This window comes from Cebidichthys violaceus, unplaced genomic scaffold (genome assembly GCF_023349555.1).
Source record: "Cebidichthys violaceus isolate CVI_PGR_0920_01 unplaced genomic scaffold, fCebVio1.0.p SCAF_4, whole genome shotgun sequence".
In the NCBI taxonomy this organism is placed as follows: domain Eukaryota; kingdom Metazoa; phylum Chordata; class Actinopteri; order Perciformes; family Stichaeidae; genus Cebidichthys; species Cebidichthys violaceus.
The window spans coordinates 14049869-14071361 of record NW_027176594.1 but is presented as its reverse complement, the minus strand read 5'-3'; the positions used below and the strand labels follow the sequence as shown (position 1 = coordinate 14071361).

The window sequence follows — 21493 nt, the reverse complement described above, 5'->3', positions numbered from 1 at the left end:
TTGCAACCAGAAGTGACACGACAGGGTGGAGCTAAGTACAAACAATGGTGAAAAAAGACATTTTTCTGGACCAGAAAGTTTCAATTAACTTTCATGAACTGAAAACACACTGTGAAAGGGTTAGAATGTGAAGAGGAAAAAAATCACAAACAACTCCTTAACCGGACAATGCCGAGGGTAGCAGCCTGTCAATCACAAGGTAGCCCCGTCATAAAGCATACCTTGTTTTATGGTCTATTTTACTCTATATGGGACGATAGCTTCCAAAATGAACATCATGCTGTATTGAAGAAGACTTGAAACTAGAGATTGAGACTGTAAACTCATGTTCACAATGTTTACTGAGGTCATAAATCAAGTGAGGTCCTTTTCTCATAGGCTTCTGTACAATTAGAGTTTCTTTTTGCAACCATCACTTCTGTAACCAGCGAAGCATTGAAGCTAACTAGCCTTGCTAATTACAACATGCTATAATGCTATGCCGGTTACAGAAAATGAGCCAAACAAAGTTGTCACTCGTCTGGGGACAGCATTGTGCTTTGCTACGCTGTGACAAGAGTGAGGATGAAGCATTAAGTTGTTACACTTTACTCATTTGCTTTTTTAGTCGTTACTACAAAACCTCTCTGTGCGTCTGCGACTTGCTAAAGGTCAGCTAAGTTTATATGGAGGTCAGCTCGCTACAACGTGATAACGGTTCATGTTAAAATGTCCGCGCTACTCCTTTTATGATCTTGTATCTTGAGCTTGAGTTGAGTTGCAGATGAGTCGGTTACCTCCAATATCTGGTCTCCAGTAAAAATCTTGCTGCTTTGGCCAACGGGGCCCTCGGGTAAGACGGAGCACAGGTAGTGATGTCCCGCCCGAGCCTCCAGACTGATGCCGAGACCGCTTGTCTCACTGAAACGCTCCAGCTGACACACCTAAAAGAGTGATGTGAAGAGGGAGGGTTTTTCTTCCTTGAATTGTAAATTACATGTAAATAAAAATAATAAAACATTCCCATACGTACAATACTAATAGTTATTCTATGCATGTCATAGTAAATTACTATTTTGAACTACAGAGACGTACAATGACTTCATATCGCTGTCCGACTGCATGCTGCCACCTCTTCCTCAGGTCCTCCTCCTCAGCCTGCGTCAGTTTCACACCTGTAAAATGTGCACACATACAAAGACAATCACCCTCACCTCACATATACACACACATTCCCATTCCTGTTGTTCCTGGCCCTGGATGATCCAATCAATAAAGAATAGGATCCTATATGAAAACATCACTTTGGCTGTTTTATAGCAAAAAAACAACATAATTCTTCTTGTGGCAAAGCAGCATGTCAACCACAACCACTCAGACAGGCCCCCCCAACACACACACACACACACACACACACACACACACACACACACACACACACCACAGACACACAGATTCACACCCACCATCTTGTGATTTCTTGGCAAACTAATGTTTTCTCGTTCTTCTATTAAAACCCCGCAGAAATCAGGGCTTATTTGGCTGTGCTCTCTAATCAAGCCCCCCCCAAAAAAGCCTGTCTAAATGAAGGCGCACATGCAGGCGGAGCACGGGACAAATCCTCCGGAATGAGCTGAATTAGTTGGATAAACACACGACCGAACAACTCTATAAATAGACACCCATCAAAGAGCACGCCTCGCTGCCACATTGCCGTTCCCCGAGTCCAATCAGCATATCAGACTCCGAGTTCCCTGATGTGGTTCCAGACCGCGGTGCAGCACGGGAAGCAGGAGCTTACCGTTTCTGGAACTGTGTCGGGGACGTCCGTTGGCGTATGCCGCTCGCCGGGAAATTTCACGCAGGGAGCAGATTCCTGGGAGATGGGGGACGGGGGACGGTGGGGGGATGCATTTTGAGCACACGCTTGCAGGGATCCAAACACAAACACACAAGAATGTGTACAAATTGCCAGCAAGCATTGTTCTTTTTTGAGCAGGTATCAGAATGTTATTTCAATCATGATTTAACCAGACTGGGCAGGTAACAGCTGTGGATCATTACTAAATTTGTTCCCCATATGCTCAGTTACTTTAAAAAACCCTCTCTCAGCACAAAACAACCTGTCTCTTGAATCCTGTTGAGGCCCAGTCTGTAGGGATTGCCCTCGTGGAAGCTGTGGGAGTGTCGGAGGGGCTGCAGTGGAGGGACCGGGGGCAGGATGTGACTCAGGCGGACAGCCTTCCTCAGCAACCTCAGTCGGACCAGGGGGCCCGTCCTCCTCAGCACCTCCATGGCGCGCTGCTCGCTGCAGCCCTGCAGGCTCGCCCCGTCCACCTGAGGGAGACGAGACAATGTATCAGTGGGGAGTAGGGGAAGAGAGCCAGGATGAAAGCACAGGTATGATGGGGACAGAGTCAACATTTTTTTGTAGATGAGGCGCACGGTGTAGAGGTAAATTAAGGGGGAAAGTAAAAAAGAAATCAATAGCAATTATAAAATAAAAGATGGAAAGCCAAGGTGAAAACAAGAGATGATGAAGAGACGGATGAGAGTAAAATCAAAACCAGAAGAATTCCCCTTCATCGGCTTAAAAAGACCCTAATTGGTTTATATGAAACTACTCAAAGATGCAAACTGTGCAGATTTCCAGAACCGGTAAGATTCAGCAGAGAAAATATGTCAGACAACAAGGTATTCGTCTCAAGAGGGCACAATAACAAATGAAATAAAGCTTTTCACAGGAACTCACAGATAGGATGATGTCTCCGATGTAGATGCGTCCATCTTGATCCACCGTGCTGCCTTTCACTATGCTCTTCACTATCACACCGGCACTGTAGACTGAAGAGACCAAGATAAATTAAGAGGAGAACGTAGCATTGATTTTGTGCCTCGGATTTAGCAGGTATCGTTCATCATTTTGTTCCCAGTTTGTTTCCGTCAACCTAGCTTGGAATATTGATGTTGAGCACATTTTTGTTCAAACTCGGTAGATATGGTTACCTGAGTTTAGGTCACCTATGTAGCTGGAAATGGTGAATCCCAGGCCCCGACTGTTCTTAGTGAACTGCACGCTGAACTCATAGTCGTCATTCAAGTCATTGAGCTGCGAAGAAGGACCAACAGTGAAACAAACCATGTTATTATCGGGAATACTGTATTATACATTCAATGGCTCTGAAAATGTTTCTATTTCACACCTTGCCGTCGAAACTGTCCTGGCTGAGGACAGGAGAGGAGAGGTAGTTGTCCTTGGTAACATCCCTGGCGATGAGCAGTTTCACCTTGGTACCAGCATTTCGCAGCACCTGCGGTCATGTGGTCATATGTGAACGTGAAAAAGTGACATAGAAAAAATCTATGAAAGGCAGGGTTGGCAATCTTTCTCAGAAACATTTTTGATATATTTTGTTGAAATTCTCATTACATCCTGCAATCAAAGAATAAAATGCTCTGACGAAAAAAAGTTGCTTAACTGTAATAAGGCCATCCAATCATTTCATTCGACCCAAATGTAATGATTGCACGGGCTACCTGAGTCTTCCACAAGCTGCTAAAAAGAGAGCTAGTCATATTTGTTGTTTACGTTCTTATTGATCATTTTTGGGGGAGTGGCTTTGGAGGAAGGCCTGAAGGGACGGGCTGTCAGTGTTGTCGACTTGGAGACTTTCTTGCTCGATTAAGCAACTATTTTTCGGTTGGATAATTATTAAAATCCAACGTACTCTTGCTAGTTTCTCATGGTTACCAACCCTGTCTTTAAGAGACAGCTGCCCTTTAAGAGTAGCTTAGGCCCGTTTGTGACTGTCGTCCTCCACTGTGTGTAGAATCAATCCCAGCTTTTCTATGGAACTTACTTTCTGGTGATAAACAGCGGATACACAGAGCCTGGGTCAGACCTAGCTGTTATTTAAACACATGTTATCATTACAGACAAAGACTCACCTGTGCCACCTGCTCGCTGTTCATGCCCGCCAGATCTGTATCTCCGATGCGCAGGATTTGATCACCGCTACGCAGGCGCTTATCCTAAGGAGCCCCGTTACCACACAAACATTCAGTGTGAAGTGTTCAAATCTTTAAATACATCTGCAGACTTTACCAAACACACTTCAGTTAAATACAACATCTGAGTATATTGATGGTTCTAAGATTGCATTCATCAATAAGGAAGGAATAGATTGAGATTTTGGAAAGACACTTATTGTTGTTGAGAGTTAGGTGAGAAGAATGATACCACTCGTATTAGCAGTGGTGTCAATCTTCTCATCTAACTCTCAGCAAGAAAAAAAAAAGGGAATCACCCCCATAATGTTGATCTATTCCTTTAACTTGCTATACAAGGTCTGGCTATGCAGTTGATTGGCAGGTGGATTTACCCTTCCGGCAGCTCCGCCAGGAAGTATGGTCTTGACCATGACACCTGTGCTCCGCCCTCCTATGATGCCAAAACCAAGCCCTTTCCCATCATTAATCAGCTCTATCATCTCCACATGACGCCTCTAACGTGGCAGCGGTTAAAAGAAGAGGGAGAGAGAAATAAATTAGAGTGGTATTAAGAAAAGTGAAACAAGTGCTAAACAAGTTTGATTTTCATTGTTAATCTACATTCGCTTTTTACCAGCTCTACAGTAACACCTCACATGTAAGCCGACTGTACCTCGTGAGCAATGGCAGACAGGTTTCTCCCCATCGACATGGTGCGGGAGATTCGAGGTGGGGTGCAGTACTAAAAATATAAAAATGTCAAGCGTAAAACATGAGCAAACCTGAAATAACAGAGTTGCCTCTTACGATCAGCTGAAGCCTTCAGACAATGTAATATCCAACTGTGCTTGAGTTTTACAATGTAATGTGATATTATCAAATGTGACATTTGGAATGGTGATGAGTTACATTTTACATTTGAAAGGGAAAAATAATTAAAAAAAATAAATATATATATATATATATATATATATATATATATATATATATATATATATATATATATATATATACAGTTGTGGTCAAAAGTTTACATACACTTGTAAAGAACATAATGTCATGGCTCTCTTGAGTTTCCAGTTATTTCTACAACTCTGATTTTTCTCTGATAGAGTGATTGGAACAGATACTTCTTTGTCACAAAAAACATTCATGAAGTTTGGTTCTTTCATGACTTTATTATGGGTTAACAGAAAAAGTGACAAAATCTGCTGGGTCAAAAATATACATACAGCAACATGAATTAGCAATTTTGGTGACTTAGAAAGTTGTGTCAATGAAATGAGCTTCATAGCATGGCCTCTTAACTTCTTGTGAGTGATTATGAGTGACTACAACTGGTGACTTCTTTGAGGCCATTTAAATAGGGCTCATTGGATACAAACGCCCACAAACGCTACAATGGGAAAGTCAAAGGAGCTCAGCATGGATCTGAAAAAGCAAATCATTGACTTGAACAAGTCAGGAAAGTCACTTGGAGCCATTTCAAAGCAGCTGCAGGTCCCAAGAGCAACAGTGCAAACAATTGTTTGTAAGTATAAAGTGCATGGCACTGTTTTGTCACTGCCACGATCAGGAAGAAAACGCAAGCTATCACCTGCTGCTGAGAGAAAATTGGTCAGGAGGGTGAAGAGTCAACCGAGAACCACCAAAAAGCAGATCTGCCAAGAATTAGAAGCTGCTGGAACACAGGTGTCAGTGTCCACAGTCAAGCGTGTTTTGCATCTCCATGGACAAAGGCTGCCGTGCAAGAAGGAAGCCCTTGCTCCAAAAGCGGCACCTTAAGGCTCGACTGAAGTTTGCTGCTGATCACATGGACAAAGATAAGACCTTCTGGAGGAAAGTTCTGTGGTCAGACGAAACAAAAATCGAGCTGTTTGGCCACAATGCCCAGCAATATGTTTGGAGGAGAAAAGGTGAGGCCTTTAACCCCAAGAACACCATGCCTACCGTCAAGCACGGTGGTGGTAGTATTATGCTGTGGGGCTGTTTTGCTGCCAATGGAACTGGTGCTTTACAGAGAGTAAATGGGATAATGAAGAAGGAGGATTACCTTCAAATTCTTCAAGATAACCTAAAATCATCAGCCCGAAGGTTGGGTCTTGGGCGCAGTTGGGTGTTCCAACAGGACAATGACCCCAAACACACATCAAAAGTGGTAATGGAATGGCTAAATCAGGCTAGAATTAGGGTTTTAGAATGGCCTTCCCAAAGTCCTGACTTAAATCCCATTGAGAACATGTGGACAATGCTGAAGAAACAAGTCCATGTCAGAAAGCCATCAAATTTAACTGAACTGCACCAATTCTGTCAAGAGGAGTGGTCAAAGACTCAACGAGAAGCTTGCCAGAAGCTTGTGGATGGCTACCAAAAGCGCCTAATTGAAGTGAAAATGGCCAAGGGACATGTAACCAAATATTAGCACTGCTGTATGTATATTTTTGACCCAGCAGATTTGATCACTTTTTCTGTTAACCCATAATAAAGTCATGAAAGAACCAAACTTCATGAATGTTTTTTGTGACAAAGAAGTATCTGTTCCAATCACTCTATCAGAGAAAAATCAGAGTTGTAGAAATAACTGGAAACTCAAGAGAGCCATGACATTATGTTCTTTACAAGTGTATGTAAACTTTTGACCACAACTGTATATAATATATGGTTCATGGACTTTAAAAATAAATTGCTTCCTTTTACCAAACTACCTCTCATTTACGAAGTGTATTTTTTTACGTACTTGCGATTCAGTGGGAACGCAGTTCTCTGGGTAGATGTCTGAGAAAGACAGATCCTGCGAGCCCAGGGAGGAGATGCTGCCGGCCCTGTGGATGGATCTGCCGGCGCTGGGCCCTCGGTTCTCCATGGCCCATGTGTAGGAGTCGCTGTGGCTCAGCATCTTCAGGTCCAGCGCCATGCCCTGGCAGGGGCCACAGTTCATGGACACGGATTTGGAAATCTTCCCCTGGTAGGATTGAGAGAGCAATAAGTGATGGATAAATAAGGGCATGAGGGAGAAAGAGGATAAAAGTGTAAAAATGGAGTGGATGCAAGTAAAAGGAGATGGGTTTGGTGGGATAGAGAGAGTAGATGAATGAGAGAAGGATCGACAGATGGAGGTAAGGGAGAAAGAAAGATTGGGAAGAAAATGAATGAGGGAGATAAAGAGATGAGGAAGGGGAATTGATAGAGAGGTTGAGGCATTAATTGGAAAAGAAGATATATATAGAGAGAGAGAGGAATAGGCCGAGACAGTGATGGAGGATAATAGAAAGGATTAACAAATTGAGAAAGGAGGGCATTGTGATACAATGAAGAAAGATGTGGGAGGGAGGGAGAACGTGTGCGAGCCAAAAGAAGAAAAAGAAAGTACAGAAAGATAGGTTTAAAATGGAGCAGAGAGGGAAAAGATAGGAGAGCAGGACCACAAGGATCTGAGATAAGGGCTTCTGTTCAATACCACATAAGCACAAACGGTTCTCTTTTGTCTTTTCGGTGTTCTGCTTCAAAGTTTAAAAGGATTTTTTGCAAGATGCTTATATCTGATCTGCATGCTATTTCAATCAAACAACTTTGAAACCTGTTGGAATAGCAGTAGTAGAATAAAAGATAGCACTATCACAATAATAATAATTCTAAGCTTTATATAAAACCTGGGATTTTTGAAAGATACAAGACCCTGAACAAAAATTGTGTCAGTGTCTGTCCAGAGAAAAATCCAGAAACCACTGACATGATCCAGTGCCATGTTTCCTGGAATGCAGAGATGCTAAATGGCTACAGGCTCCCACAGAGCACACAACGCTAATGTAATAATCCTTGTTTGTGTGTGTGTGTGTGTGTGTGTGTGTGTGTGTGTGTGTGTGTGTGTAGACCGTGGCGCTTTAGGGTTATCTTATTACAATACACCACAACAGACATGATCATTACTGTTGACAACAGTGGTGGATGGAAGAAGTACTCAAATATTAAAAAGTGTGCTATTTAAAAGCTGTGCCATGAATCAATTCATTTCCTGAATCAGCTAACGCTATTCGTTCCCAGCCAGTCGACACTTGATTCCCTGGATCCGATTTATTTGAACAAGTCCGACAGCATCCAAACAAGTTGCAGGAGAGAACCGTGAGAAAATAACGTTCGGTTACTGAGCGCCAGTTGGCAAAAAAAATTATAAAAGAAAAGATTATTTTGTTTGCGTACCTAAAAATATGCAGTGGTCAACAAAAGAAATTGCAGTATACAAAACATGTGGTTTGAAAATTACAGAAGCAGGCTCAAAATGGCATTCCATTTATGGAAAAGTGCACTATGACTTGTTTAGGACTCAAAAGTCAAGGTTTAGGACTGAGGACTTGCCTGTCTTGATTTGGGGCTTGATGTTGGACTTGCCTTAATTGACTTGGGACTTGATTTAGGACTTAATTCGGGACTTGCTGTCTTTACTTGCCTATCTTGACTTGGAACTTGTCTGTCTTGACTATAGACTTGCCTGTCTTGACTTGGGACTTGACTCCAGATTTGCCTGTCCTGACTCTAGACTGGACTCGTGACTTGCCTGTCTGGACTTGGAACTTGCCTGTCTTGACTTAGGACTGGACTCGTGACTTGCCTCTCTCGACTCGGGAATTGACTGCAGACTTGCCTGTTTTGACTCAGGACTTGACTCAGAGCTTGTCTGTCTTGACTCAGGTCTTGACTCAGAGCTTGTCTGTCTTGACTCAGGACTTGAGTGCAAAGACTTGAGACTTACTTGTGACTTGCAAAACAATAATTTGGTCCCACCTCTGGTAGTTATTAGCTTAAATTATGAAATAAATGTAGAGGAGTAAAAAGTACAATATTTGCCTCTGAATTATAGTGGAGTAGAAGTATAAATTGCCGAAAAATTGAATTTTTGAGTAAAAAGTACTCTGCATGATAAAATTTACTTATTTACCACCACTGGCTGACAAATAAGTACATATATTACATTACGGTCATTTAGCAGGCGCTTTTATCCAAAGCGACTTACAATTCAGTATCTATCTACCGTAGACGCAGCTACGGGAGCTATTTTGGGGTTAAGTGTCTTGCTCAAGGACACATTGACATGAGACTAGCGGAGCAGGAGCTGGGGATCGAACTGCTGACCCTCTGATTGAAAGGCGGCCCATAACAGATGACTTATGCAAACTCTTCAGCACAATATATAGCCACTTCCTCCTTCCCTCTCTCTCTCTCTCTCTCTCTCTCTCTCTCTCTCTCTCTCTCTCTCTCTCTCTCTATCTCTCAGGGCGTTAGTGGTAAGCTTAGGTAAGCTGATTATTCATCTAGTTTGGTTCGCCCATTCAGTATTTTGGGAACGATTCCGACTGCTTCCCCACCATTCTATATACACCAAAAAACCCACGCAGTCGTGCTCGCGCAGTACCTTCGCCGGGGGCTTCCGCTGAGCTTGCTGTAAGCTGAGTATGTGATGGAACAGGGGGCTCTGCAGGACAGTCTTCAGCAGGGAGAGTTTCTCCTGCGTGGGGGCCTCTCCTCGCTCCTTCAGTTTGGCTTGCAGTCTCTCCACGGCCTCCAAGGCAAGCTGAGCATCTGCAGAGAAAGTGTATATCATTTTGTGTCATTCAGAAGCAGGATTTCTCCACATGTTGTAGCTGCTGCTGCTGCTGCTGCTACTGTGGGACCCTGACACAGACCCGGACCTTTGATAATAAGCTGTGAAATGCCAGGGCTTAATTAGGAGCGACGGGGAAATATATTCTCAAGTCTTTCAACATGACTTTGATAAAAAGTCTGTCTTTAGAATCCAGGATGACTTCCCCTGTCAGCACTGTGATACGTATCGAAAAAAAATCATGTTTTTGTAGTGCGATTTCAAATGTCACATTCCTCTCCTCTCAGTTCTCCTGGCAAAGTTACGAAGTTTCGATCTGCAATTGTCGGGTCATTTGCAATGGGGCTAAACAAAAACTTGTATCAAGACACGTTGAGGTCGTACTAGAGCAGGAATTCTGCAACATTAAGAAAAGCAAAGGCAAACGGCTGAGGTGCTGCGTCAGGTCATATCACCCTTGTTTATTTGGTGGAGCGGGAGCTAATGAGCACAAGCCACGCTTGCAGTAATTGTACCTGGCAGAAGGTTAAGACCCTGTAAACTCTTCACCACCAAAGTTTTGACTACAGACCAGACTACGAGTCCTGTGCCACCTGCGCGTGTGAACATCCCCCCCCCCCCCCGCTCCCGCCGTCTGGCTACAGCAAACCATGCCTGACACCTTAAATCGTAAGCCTCTGATGATGATGATGATGATGATGATGGCGGTGGCGGCGAGAGGGGGGCACCGAAGGTTACTGGAACGTGTTGGGCTTTGAACTGCATCTGGGGTCACCGAATGCGCTTACCCATGATTTCCATCGTGGCCTCGGCGGATGTTGTGGGTAGGGGAGGTTGAATCGTGTCTTTGTGACTTGCGTCTTTCAGTTACATTCTTCTCTGCTTGGCGCCTGCAACATGAACAACAACACACACAAAAACACAGTATTTGATTAAAAGTGCCAAGGTGATTATTATTATTACAATTGTAGCAGGAAAAAAAAAAGTCTCAACACTATTCATGTGCAGGGGAATATTTTATATTTTTACATCTGTATCATTTCACCTCTACTTCCTCTCTACCGAGGCCTGCTTGTTTGTGAGCGCCTTGCTTGTCAACTAATGCTCTTTAGCCGGATTTAAATCTTCTCCAAAGGGCTTTATCAGCCAGTGACGGTAATTAACAGCGACACACATGGGCCTCCCGACCATTCTGACTCGAGGGTGCGTGTGTGTGTGTGTGTGTGTGTGTGTGTGAGGGGGGGGGGGGGGGGGGGGAGGGGGTAGCCTGTATAGCATCAAAGCATGATACCAATGACATGATTTGCAGAAGAAAAAAAAACGATGGGCTGGAAATGACAACGTCTCATCTGAAATCTAATTAGGGATTGGCATTGATAGGCAGTGAGGGTATGGCAGCACTTATATGCCCTTCACGGCGGCCTAATTAAATCTATATCTAAATACCTGTTGACGTTAAAGCGATGGCGTCAGAATGATAAAAAAAAAAATCATTACAAATGAATGATTTACAGTAATTACGCGGGCCCATTAGGCACTAATTTGATATGTAATCAACAAGGTGGTCTGTTAATTTCTTTAAAAATGACCGGGGCGCATTAGAGCTATCATCGTGACGAATAGACGGACAGTTCAAAAGCGCCCTGTTGCAGAAAGCCTCCTCTCACCTCCATTGCAGCGCCGGTGGGCTCTATATCAACAGGTCCGCTCCCCGAGCGCAGCGCCTCCAGCACCTCCTCCACCAGTCCGCGGGGTGTAAATTTACCTGCGGCGTGAACCGAGGAGGACGCTTCACCGATGGTACAGGTCATAACAGCTTATTGGGCGACGGCAAGACATCGAGAAGCACGCTGCGCGCTTTGTTTTTTTGTTTTTTTTTAGCATTTGTGCGTCCTGCGGCTTGGGAGCGCGGTCCGCGCAGTGCGCATGTCACCCCAGTGATCTTCAGGCAACAAGAGGGCTCATCCCAACTATAGCCCGCAGTAATCCTTCTAATGCATTTCAGTGGGGCACTCTGCAATTAGAACTTGTTCAAGTACTTTGGCAATACTATTACTAAGTGATATCTTATGTATATAATTGTTTTGGTATAATATTGTGTATTTTTACCATTATAGGTGGAGGCTTCAAATAAGCCCAGTGGTTTTTCTGCATCTTTACCGGGATATCACGTATATGCCCTGGATGTATTACGCACATCATTTCTGGCTTTTTTAACCCTGCAGAGTTCTTTATTGGGTTACAGGAGGTCACCAATTTGCCAATTTGACTTTTTTCCTCTGTCTTTGGCTGAGAATGTGACAATGATTAGAACTATTGCAGTTGTCACCAGAAAGGTACAATTACGCAATCACACACCAAGTCGGGCCTCCTTGAGTCAATGTTATATCAGGTGGTGGGTCTAAATGTAAACAATAAAAAAAAAAGTAAAACCTCCTCGTGAAAAGTTTCACGAGGAACCCCTGTGCGCTTTCACACGGCAGGTGGAGCCCTCGCTCCAAAGATTTAAGGAGCCAGATCCAGTTCCATGTTTTCCAGCACACACCCCCACTTCGTCCCCCCCCCAGCCCTCCTGCCTCCTCCTCGGATCCCCGCCCGCCTGCAACGCAACGCTCCTTTCGTCGGGCTGCGCTCGATCAACCGAGCATCCACCGCGCCTCCAAATTGGTTTGTTATTTCTGACCCCTCTCTCTCTCCCTCACTGTGTGCGTGCGTGTGTGCGTGCGTGTGTGTACGTGCATGTGTGTGTGTGCGTGCGTGCGTGCGTGCGTGTGTGTGTATGTGTGTGTGTTGACCACGGTCCTCTGCTCCGCTGCGCTCCGCGCCTGTGGACTTCAGCTGAAGTCAGTAAGAACATAAAGGCAGCCGCGGAAGATAAAGAGAGCGAGAAAGGGGAGGGAGGGAGGTAGGACGGGACACAGACAGACGGGGAGAGAGAGAGAGAGAGAGAGAGAGAGAGAGAGAGAGAGAGAGAGAGAGAGAGAGAGCGAGAGCGAGAGAGAGAGAGAGAGATACGCCTCTGTCCTCCTCCAGCACTCCACTGGACTTAGTGCATTTGGACGGACGCGATCGTCTATACCTCCCCCCGTGCGCGCGCTGATCGGGATACTAAGCAAGCAGCCGCCGCTTTATTACATCCTCAGCTTCATCTCCATCCTTTCTTTCGGTAAGATTTACCCACGGTCGTTGTTTGTTTTTTTTGTTTTTTTGTTTTTTTAAATTGCGGCACCAACATTTAACCACAGAGCCGAGGAGTCGAGGCGGCCAATCGGTGACATTATTTAATCGACTGGGAAATATATATTTCCATCCGAGATCCGGAGGACTGTATGAAAAAGAGAGCGCAGAAAAAGGGGGTTTATTCCTGACTCCTCCGTGCGCTGGATGTGTATGTATGTGCCTATACCGCTGCGACTGGTGACACGGTAAGGATCCACTCTCTATTCCTGCATATATTGTGATTTTCTTTTTAATTAATTTGCAGACATCGCTGGTGAACGTCGGCAAACCGCTGCATGCATCGCATCTGAAAGCTACATACGGCAGGCTGACTTTTGGTTCTCACGGATGCCCATGGGAATGTGGCCTTGTCCTTAAGGGGAGCGGAAAGTGGCCCTTACTGGACGAGGATGGTGGTGGTGGTGTGGGGGGTGATAATGTAGTTCGTCGTATTCGCACACATGATGCTCCGGCGACTTGTTGGCTGGATGGGGCGTCGCTCGGATGCGAGCATGTCGCTGTGAGGCGAGGTGACGGGCTCATGACACCCATTACCCTCCCGAATAATTAACGCGATCATATTAACTGCGGGTTTGTACACGCGATTGTCATTCTGTGGCTGCGTGCGTCTACGTCGCGCTGGGGGGGGGGGGGGCAAAGTGAAAAACCTTTGGCCGCGATTGTTCGGCGGGTAGAAAGCCGTTCACCTGCTGCTGCCGTTTTGACGCGGCAGTCGTTTTTTTTTTTTTTGGGGGGGGGGGGGGGTGTATTGGAATGCAGTTAGCTCATTTTGTGCGGGCTGCCGTGCCGAGCCGCAGTCCGGAATCCGGAGAGCCATACTCTGGAAGACAAAAAATAAATAAAAAATGAGCCAATGCACCTCCAGGATACGTCAATCATGCGCATTCACGGGGTAAAAAAGAAAAGAAAAGCAACGGCTCTTATTTACAGAGGAGGCGTCTAGGGTAGTGGGGGGGGGGGGGGGGGGGGGGGGCTGTGTGTGCAGATGACCTTGATGTACAACTGAGATGTACTGAAGGTTGCACAGTTCTTTGATCTTGACCTGAACTGAGAGGAGCACCTTGCCTCAGAACAGTGCCCCCCCCCCTTTTGCCAAAAAATAAATAAATAATGAAGCTATTGTGCCCCCACGCTGATGATGGATGACATGATTTATCTTTTTAAGTGGGCTGCACATAAATGCACATATCTTGCAATCGAAGCAGCTCTCGGTGGCCGTCTGCTTGGATGGCTGCACCCCCCCCCCCCCCCTTGAATCCATGCCATCCAAAGCAGAGAACATATATTGTGTGTGCAAACTCCACGTTCAGCGCTGGTGGTTGGTTGGCGCTGTAGATTGGCTGGACAGCATGTTTGCTCATCTGTCAAGGCTGCAGGTGAGAGAAGCGGTTCCCCTGTGCAGGCGATGGAGGGGGGGGGGGGGCTTTGACATGGATTTGCTATGGTGATATTTCGGCGGCGTTCCGTTCAAAGCGCCGACCTGTCTCCAAGGAGATTATCGTGTTTGTGGGTGAGATGGATATCATTAAATCATCTGCTCAGCAGGCCATCTGCTTGTGTCTTAAGTGATGTTCTTTGTTTTAAACGGTTGAGAAAGGAAAAAAAAGAAATCTTCTGTTTTGCATGTCCAAATCCTGACAAGTTGCTTTTTCATTTTTTGGGAGGAAAAATGTAACCTCCACAGTGTTTTTGTTCCGTTGTCCGATGTCACACCTGCACCGGTGGATGTTTAACGGCTGGGGATGGCCTCTCAGGATGTCAGTCTGAAATCACAGTGCCAACGTGTCAAAGAGCACCTCGGGTCACGTTGAGTAAAGACGCCTAGGCGGAAGTTTAAACAAAACAAAAACACCTGAAGCTGTGCGACGTGCAACGGCAGCAATCAAAGCATTCTGCTGACAGCAGGTCTGTGTGTCCTCACTTTAATCAGGTCACCGATTCTTTCCACTTGTGATGATGCACGAGGAAGACGAAAGCCCCTTGTTGGAGATGGAAGGGGGGGGGGGGTGCTAATTTGGATTGTTTCGCTTCATTGACCGAGCGGGGCTGACTTTCTTTGTTTGTAGCTGTTGATGTAACACAATATTTGGTTTTGGATTTAGACGGCTCCCAAGAACAATATCTGACCCTGTAATGGAAGCAGCGTGCAATTTGAATAAGTGGATCACAGATTAAACATCCAGACTCCAGATAATGAAAGCATACCTCGGCACAAACACACTTGTATATTAAGACAAAGTGGGCATATAATCAGTTTTTGAACGCTGGAGTCTCCATTTCCGTCGTCAGGGGTTATCAGAGAGTCCCAACTTCCACGCTTTGTGCAATTAATTGCTTTAGCGGGGCCCACGGAACCTATAAGGGCCCGCTTTCACCCTGAACCACTACTCTAACAGGCGTGATTTCCTCAAGAATTTGCAGTTCCACTCCTCTGTTTAGTTAATTTATGCGCAGCAAGGTAAAAGGTCTGCGTGTCAGAGAGCCTTGTAGATAAACAGCGGCAGTGTTTATTGTGCTCACGGAGACAACCGAGGCCTTCCTGCATAAATACATTTGTCAATCTCATGGCTTAAGCTGCGAGGAAAAAGTCTTAAAACGCTGCAATATAAAGTTCCAGCGAAAGCGAAGCTGCCAGTTTTGATGACGGTCATCGCCTCGACCCCCCCGCGTTGTGTGCCGGGTTTTATCCCCATTAAAAAAAAAGGCCTCTCTCTCGCCGGATGGTATCTCTCTCTCCCGTTATCGCAATAACGAGGCTGGATCCTCGGCCCGTCTTGCTCGTCCACCTAAAGCTCTCTGTCACCCTTCCTCCTCCCCTCGGTGGCTCAGTTCACCTCTCTGTGAATGTGTGGAGCCTGCCTCCAATATCATTCCAGCCTGTTAGAGGTGGACACCATGCGAGAGGACCGTGCCGTTGCTTTGCTACCTGATTCGAATTTAGAACAGGGAGGGGGGGACCAGCAGCCAGACGACTGGCTGTCAGATCTCTGGACATTCACCGACTCATTGCTCCTATGGCCTCGACTACAACGGCACTCCAGCGAGAGATGTCTTACTTCTGGCTAGATATGGAACGGTTGGAGGGCTTTCTGCTCGAACCACCACGGCCTATTATCTGTCTGTGATTTTGGGGCCGATTTGGTATACTGACGGCCTGACTGCTCGCAGTCTGTTGACGGGGCCGTTTGCAGGCGAGGCACATTGTAGTCCTGCCCGATGATTATTGCATTGTTTGGCAGGAAACTGTGATGCTAAATCAGCCATGGTTTCCAAATCAATGTTTCCAAAGTGTAGGTCAAAAAAGAAAGATGTTTCAGAGAGTGTTCGCTGTAACCCGCTGGCACGCGATTAAATGATAATAAACGGTTTAGTGGAATGACAGACTCTGTTTTAAAGGTCCCGTATTGTATAAAGTGCGATTTTCATTTCTTTATTATAAAGCAGGTCTGGGTGAAGCCCAATCCACACTCACAGCACGTTTGCAGACATTGTGCCTTTTAAACGAGCCGTCTGGATTTTACGTATACGGTTGTGATGTCACGATGTTCAACGTGAGCCAGATTGCCGCAGATCCCCGTACAGTGCATCCTGTTAGATGTGTGTACCGACTTTTATCCCGACTTGCTCTGAAGTCATGCGCGCGTGGGCAACGATAACCACACGAGATCAAGGGGGCCGCAGTTTGTCTCACCGACTGCTAGACCCAGGGCATGATGGGAAACGCCTCTGCCGTCGCCTGATTTTGAAGACAAACACCATGTTTTGTAGAAAATCCAAATTTTCCATGTAATTGTAATATTTATCCCTAGATTGTAGGTTATTAGTGTCACGTTGTGCAATGAAGATTTAATATAAAAAACATATCTTGTGTGGTTGATACTACTACTAATAATAATGGTTATTTATATAGCACTTATCAAAACGAGCAGCAGTCACAAAGCGCTTCACACGGCAGACATTCAAAAAAAATAAAGGATAGAATACAACGCCATTAAAGAAATATATATTCTTTGAAGACTGCCGGAAACTGTGCGACTTGATCAGCTGAGAGGAAGTGAACGTGCATCCTGGCCGTTGCCTAGCAATGCATTTCCGTTTAAACGTGCGAAAACGGAGCGTTTCAGACAGAGGGTGAATACAGGTATATTCAGACAGACAGTACCAGAAAAATAAAGAGTTTTTTTGGACATCAAAACATGTAAACAAGTTCTAGTAGAAACCCGAAATACAAGTATGAACTTGGAAATGAGCATGATATGTCACCTTTAAGGTTTTTTTATTTTTACATTACCTAGCCCCAGCTTCTGAATCCTGAAAATATTGTTGGGATAATTTGGTTTGGAGTGTTGTTTGGACAACACAAGCCCTTTGACAGGCCCTTTGGGCTTTAGGAAACCGTCATAGTCATTTTCCCACACATTTCTGATAATAATAATAATTATCATAATAATAACAATTCTATAAAAATAACACATTTTCTTGTGTAACTGCAACAAGTAGCAAAAGCAGAGCTGTTGAACAGGTCGGAAAGCCCTCAAAGGTTTGATTGCATCTTGTTTTTCATCAGCGTTTTGTAACAGCCAAATTAAAGAAAGCCTAAGGACCTCAGGTTGTGATCCACCTCACATAAAAATGATTGAGAAATCAATCAGTGTAAATTAATTCCCCAAACCACCAGCCATTTATTAGCACATCTAAATTGTGCCGATGTGATGATGTCTTTGGCTCGTCCCCACTTTGTACTTCCTGCTACTTTCCTTCCATAAAAAAGGAACAGATATTGGATGTAATGAATTGGCCAATGTAACGACAATAAACACTCGCTGATGGCTCGTACTTCACGATCCCGTTGCCTTTCCTTTGGAGTGTTCAATTAGAGAGGCTTAGGTGTTGAAAAATCAATGTCACATCTCACAATAATAAAAGACAGACTTTGATTTGTTTTGCTTTGACCGGTCGGCCTGTTGTTTCTTAGGCGGCCCCCTGAATATTTTTAGACCAGTCATCGTCTCTTGTTTATCGTGGCTTTATTGACTGCGAAACACCTTGTAACACACTCTTGAAGCGGGCCCTATCAAGTGAAGATGATGGCTGTTGCTGAGCCATTGTGAAGTGCCAGTGCGCTCCAGTGCCTCCTGGAGTGAGGAGGCTGTGAAAAGGGTCCGGTTATGTTGTTTTGTTTTCATACAATTATTCTCGATAACACACCTGAGAAAGATGGCTGCATGCAACGCTATTGATTTTCTAAACCGTTCCTCTTAGCCCGCCAAATCTAATTTTACCTAAAGTGACGCTGTGCACAGTTTACAATAACTATGTAAACGTTGCAGCTCAAGTCGTAAAATACAATTTGAAAAAAAAATCTCAACACTCTTTTATTCCGCACTCGATTTGTCTCTGAACTACGAGTTTAAGCAGCTGCTCGCTACGTTAGCTACTGTATCCACACCGCCCATTGTTCTTGGAAAACCTCACTCACTCCCTAGTTGTTATCCCTTTTCACAAAGAAAGGAAAAAAAAACAAAACAAACACTTGTTCTTGCAGTCAACACATCTCCTGTCCACGCTCCTCCTCTGTGCCCTTCACCTCCCCGCGCCCCACTCCAAGCTGTCAACACTCGATAGAAGACACACACACGCACGGGCTCGCGCGCTTGCATTTCTTCCCACAGATGCTCTAAACACACATCATTGCGACACACATCAATTACCACCAGTCTCTCTCTCTCTCTATCACACACACACACACACACACACACACACACACACACAAACTTATAAGCTTGCGCACCCGGAGAGAGCCACACACCGACGCAGCCGGCAGCTGTATATTTAGTGACACACACACATAGTGCCATTAGGGAGCTGAATGGAGAATCAGTGTACAAGGCCAGAGTGATTGGAAGAAAGCTCACTCCAAGGCCCGCCGATTATTTTGGTCTCTGCAGGAAATCATTTACAATAGTGCACCCCCCCCACCTTCCTCCTCCCCTCGTCCCAAGATTCAGTCCATTTGAAACTGTTGCATTACGCAAGCATTAAAGTCTGTCGCCACAGTGTGCATGTGTGTGTGGGGGGGGATTCTTATCTGTGTGTCGTTTGTGCGGTCGACTGTGGCGTTCTGTGGAGGCCGGGGCTTGTTGAGAGAATGGGGTGCTCGGAAATGAGTCACACACACAATGTGATGCAACACGGCGGAGCAGATTTGAATTATGGGGCAGTGAACAATGAGGTCATTGCGGGGCTGGGGGCATAAATCTCCCGGTGCCGCGGTATGACACAGTATTTCTTATCAATGGAGGAAACTGCAGCAGGATTCGGGAAATGCAGTATTGTTAAGAAGACAGATTGGAATAAAAGGACCGGGTGGGTCGACTGAGACAATGGAAGGGGAATTCTGGTTCGATTGTTGTAATGACATTGTATTTCGAGGACCGTTTACTTCAACTTACAACAGTTGCACAGAGCACACCGGATTCTTTACAGATCATTAATTTGTTGCAATATTTCCTCTTCCGCCCCACTCTCCGGCTTTTCATGCGTTCGCATGCCTCTTACATCCAACATACTGCATCCAATGATATTTTCCATATCTTTTCCTTCTTCAGCAGATTGTCCACAATCAGTGTCTGCTGTAATACCATCATCCCCAGGCCCCTCTTAAATTTCCTGCTTACTGGGCTTTTACTTTAACTGCATTACATACATCTTCCACTCCCTGTTCATCTGCTTCCTTTCAGCATAAACCAGACAGAAAGATCCAACTCAAAGCGCTGTGGTTTGATGCGACTGGTTGTTAGATGGGGAATTTAAAAAAATATATAGAATATTGTCATTTATTGTGCCTGTTCGGTGGCACAGCTGCGTTCTTGAGTGATATCGAATGGCGTTTTCATTCCAAGTCTTTGAGAGTGAGAATATGTGCCAGGGAGTATTGATCCGGAGCTTAGTTTGATGGTGCAGTGTGATAGGCTGAAGGAGGGCCAGGGTGACTAGATGGTTATGCTTGATGGAACAGAGATATTAACAGATGTAGTAGTGATCAATGGCTTGATAATGCACGTGTACATCATTTGCGCTGTTTTGTGTTCCTCCCCTCATGTTATCGAGCGGACTAGCTTTGTCTGAGTAATGGATAATGCCAGACGAGGTATCCATTATCAGGAGTTGATGGACGATGCGGAGGCCAGAACCGTCCAACGTGCAGCGGCCACTTGAAAAAGAACAAAAAAGACGATTGATCTATATTTTCATGCATTTTGCAACCAAGAATCAAATTAAAAGTTTTTTTCCGCGCCTTTCACTCCGTTTCCCTGGCAACCCTGATAATTTGGTAATACCTGGAACAATCATTACCGTCCCATAAGGTTCTTATGCAATGGAAACGTTGTTCACTGTTCCAGTAAATAGGACGGACCTTTCTGGCTCAGCTACGAGCCAGAAAGCTAATGTTATGCTAGCAAGATTCACAGTCAATAACACTACTTATGTTTGACAAACAGTAAATATAACATTATGTTTAACAACAAGACTAGCTAGCTATCCAGCCATGTCATCTTCCCAAATCCTTATCAGAAAATCTTGATTATAACACTAGCATAAAGATAATGCTAGCCAGATTCAAAGTCAATAACATTGCATATGATTGACAAACTGTACATATAATTGAATAGTATGTTTAACAACAAGGCTAGCTAGCTATCCAACCATTGTATTGTCTCCAAATCAACATCAACATTTTTTACAAAATCTTGATTAGCATAAATATATCATTATGCTAGCAAGAGTCAAAGTCAATAACATGGTTGACAAACGGTAAATATCATTTTACAGAATGTTTTAACAACAAGACTTTCCAGCCATGTCATTGTCCCAAAATCAAGATCAAGATTAAGAGAAATGAGAGGTGGCGTCTTTAACTGGCAGGTGAATAGCTCCGTGAGAGCACGGCGCTCACATCATCTGCTGGCTCCCACTTAGCGCATTCAAAACGCACAAGTCAAAAATAAGCTGAGCGGTGTGCTTCTGTGTGGTTTTCTGCAGAGGACGTTACAGCTCACTTGAGATAAAAGCACCGCGCCCATTTGGCATGTTTCAGCACCCGTCAATTCGTCCCTGACGTATCTTTCACATTTTTGCAATAAAACCATTTTACCACCTCTGTGTTTTTGCAATGGAGCCCTGATAGTGTCACACCAAGACAGATGAGCACCGCTCTGGCCCGTGGGCCTGCAGCAATAACTTACACCGACCACGCGTCTGTTTTCTAACCATGTAAGAAATTGTACGGCCTGCTCTCCTGCAGTGTGCTTACGTGCGTTTTTGATCCCCTGATTGGCTCTCTCTCGTACGGTGCGCGTATGATAGATGAGGCGGCATCCATCACATGTATCAAGATGAGAGGGAATTGGGCGAGGACCTTTATTGCGGAGCGAGGGTGTGCTGAAGCAAGCCTTTGATAAATGATATTTGGTATTTTAAAACCAATCTGTGTGTAAAACCCATGTCAGGCAATTACTGTAAGCTATTCTCATGGGTGGGACGATATATGTCAGCCTGCGTCTTTTTCTTTGTATGTGTGTGTGTGTGCACGCATGGATTGAAACGTCTCATTGTCCAGAGTTGAGTACAGTTCATTACAGTTCATCGGTTCCCAATCACTGGACAAATCAACCAGTTTTTTTTTGT

The 21493-nt window shown here is 44.8% G+C and overlaps 2 protein-coding genes across 12 annotated transcripts in view; one reads left to right on the top strand and one right to left on the bottom strand.

The window, feature by feature from the left end:
• The window catches only part of si:dkey-92j12.5 (multiple PDZ domain protein), a 40668-nt gene extending 29231 nt beyond the window's left edge, over window positions 1-11437 (bottom strand). For all 4 annotated transcript variants that reach the window (XM_068726984.1, XM_068726985.1, XM_068726986.1 and 1 more), the window contains exons 1-14: window positions 11233-11437; window positions 10354-10455; window positions 9377-9543; window positions 6707-6931; window positions 4643-4711; window positions 4362-4484; window positions 3928-4011; window positions 3183-3290; window positions 2986-3088; window positions 2732-2823; window positions 2103-2316; window positions 1781-1855; window positions 1075-1154; window positions 777-923 (exon numbers count right to left, since the gene is read on the bottom strand). In XM_068726984.1, the coding sequence (XP_068583085.1) occupies window positions 777-923; window positions 1075-1154; window positions 1781-1855; window positions 2103-2316; window positions 2732-2823; window positions 2986-3088; window positions 3183-3290; window positions 3928-4011; window positions 4362-4484; window positions 4643-4711; window positions 6707-6931; window positions 9377-9543; window positions 10354-10366 (1500 nt within the window). In that variant the 5' untranslated portion in view covers window positions 10367-10455; window positions 11233-11437. The remainder of the gene's footprint in view (window positions 1-776; window positions 924-1074; window positions 1155-1780; window positions 1856-2102; window positions 2317-2731; window positions 2824-2985; window positions 3089-3182; window positions 3291-3927; window positions 4012-4361; window positions 4485-4642; window positions 4712-6706; window positions 6932-9376; window positions 9544-10353; window positions 10456-11232) is intronic.
• An 877-nt stretch (window positions 11438-12314) lies between these two features.
• Window positions 12315-21493, top strand: part of adgrl3.1 (adhesion G protein-coupled receptor L3.1) — a 122556-nt gene continuing 113377 nt past the window's right edge. For 7 of the 8 annotated variants that reach the window (XM_068726595.1, XM_068726594.1, XM_068726590.1 and 4 more), the window contains exon 1: window positions 12315-12990. The gene's annotated coding sequence lies outside the window, so the exon portion shown is untranslated. The remainder of the gene's footprint in view (window positions 12991-21493) is intronic. The other variant, XM_068726589.1, reaches the window with a different exon arrangement.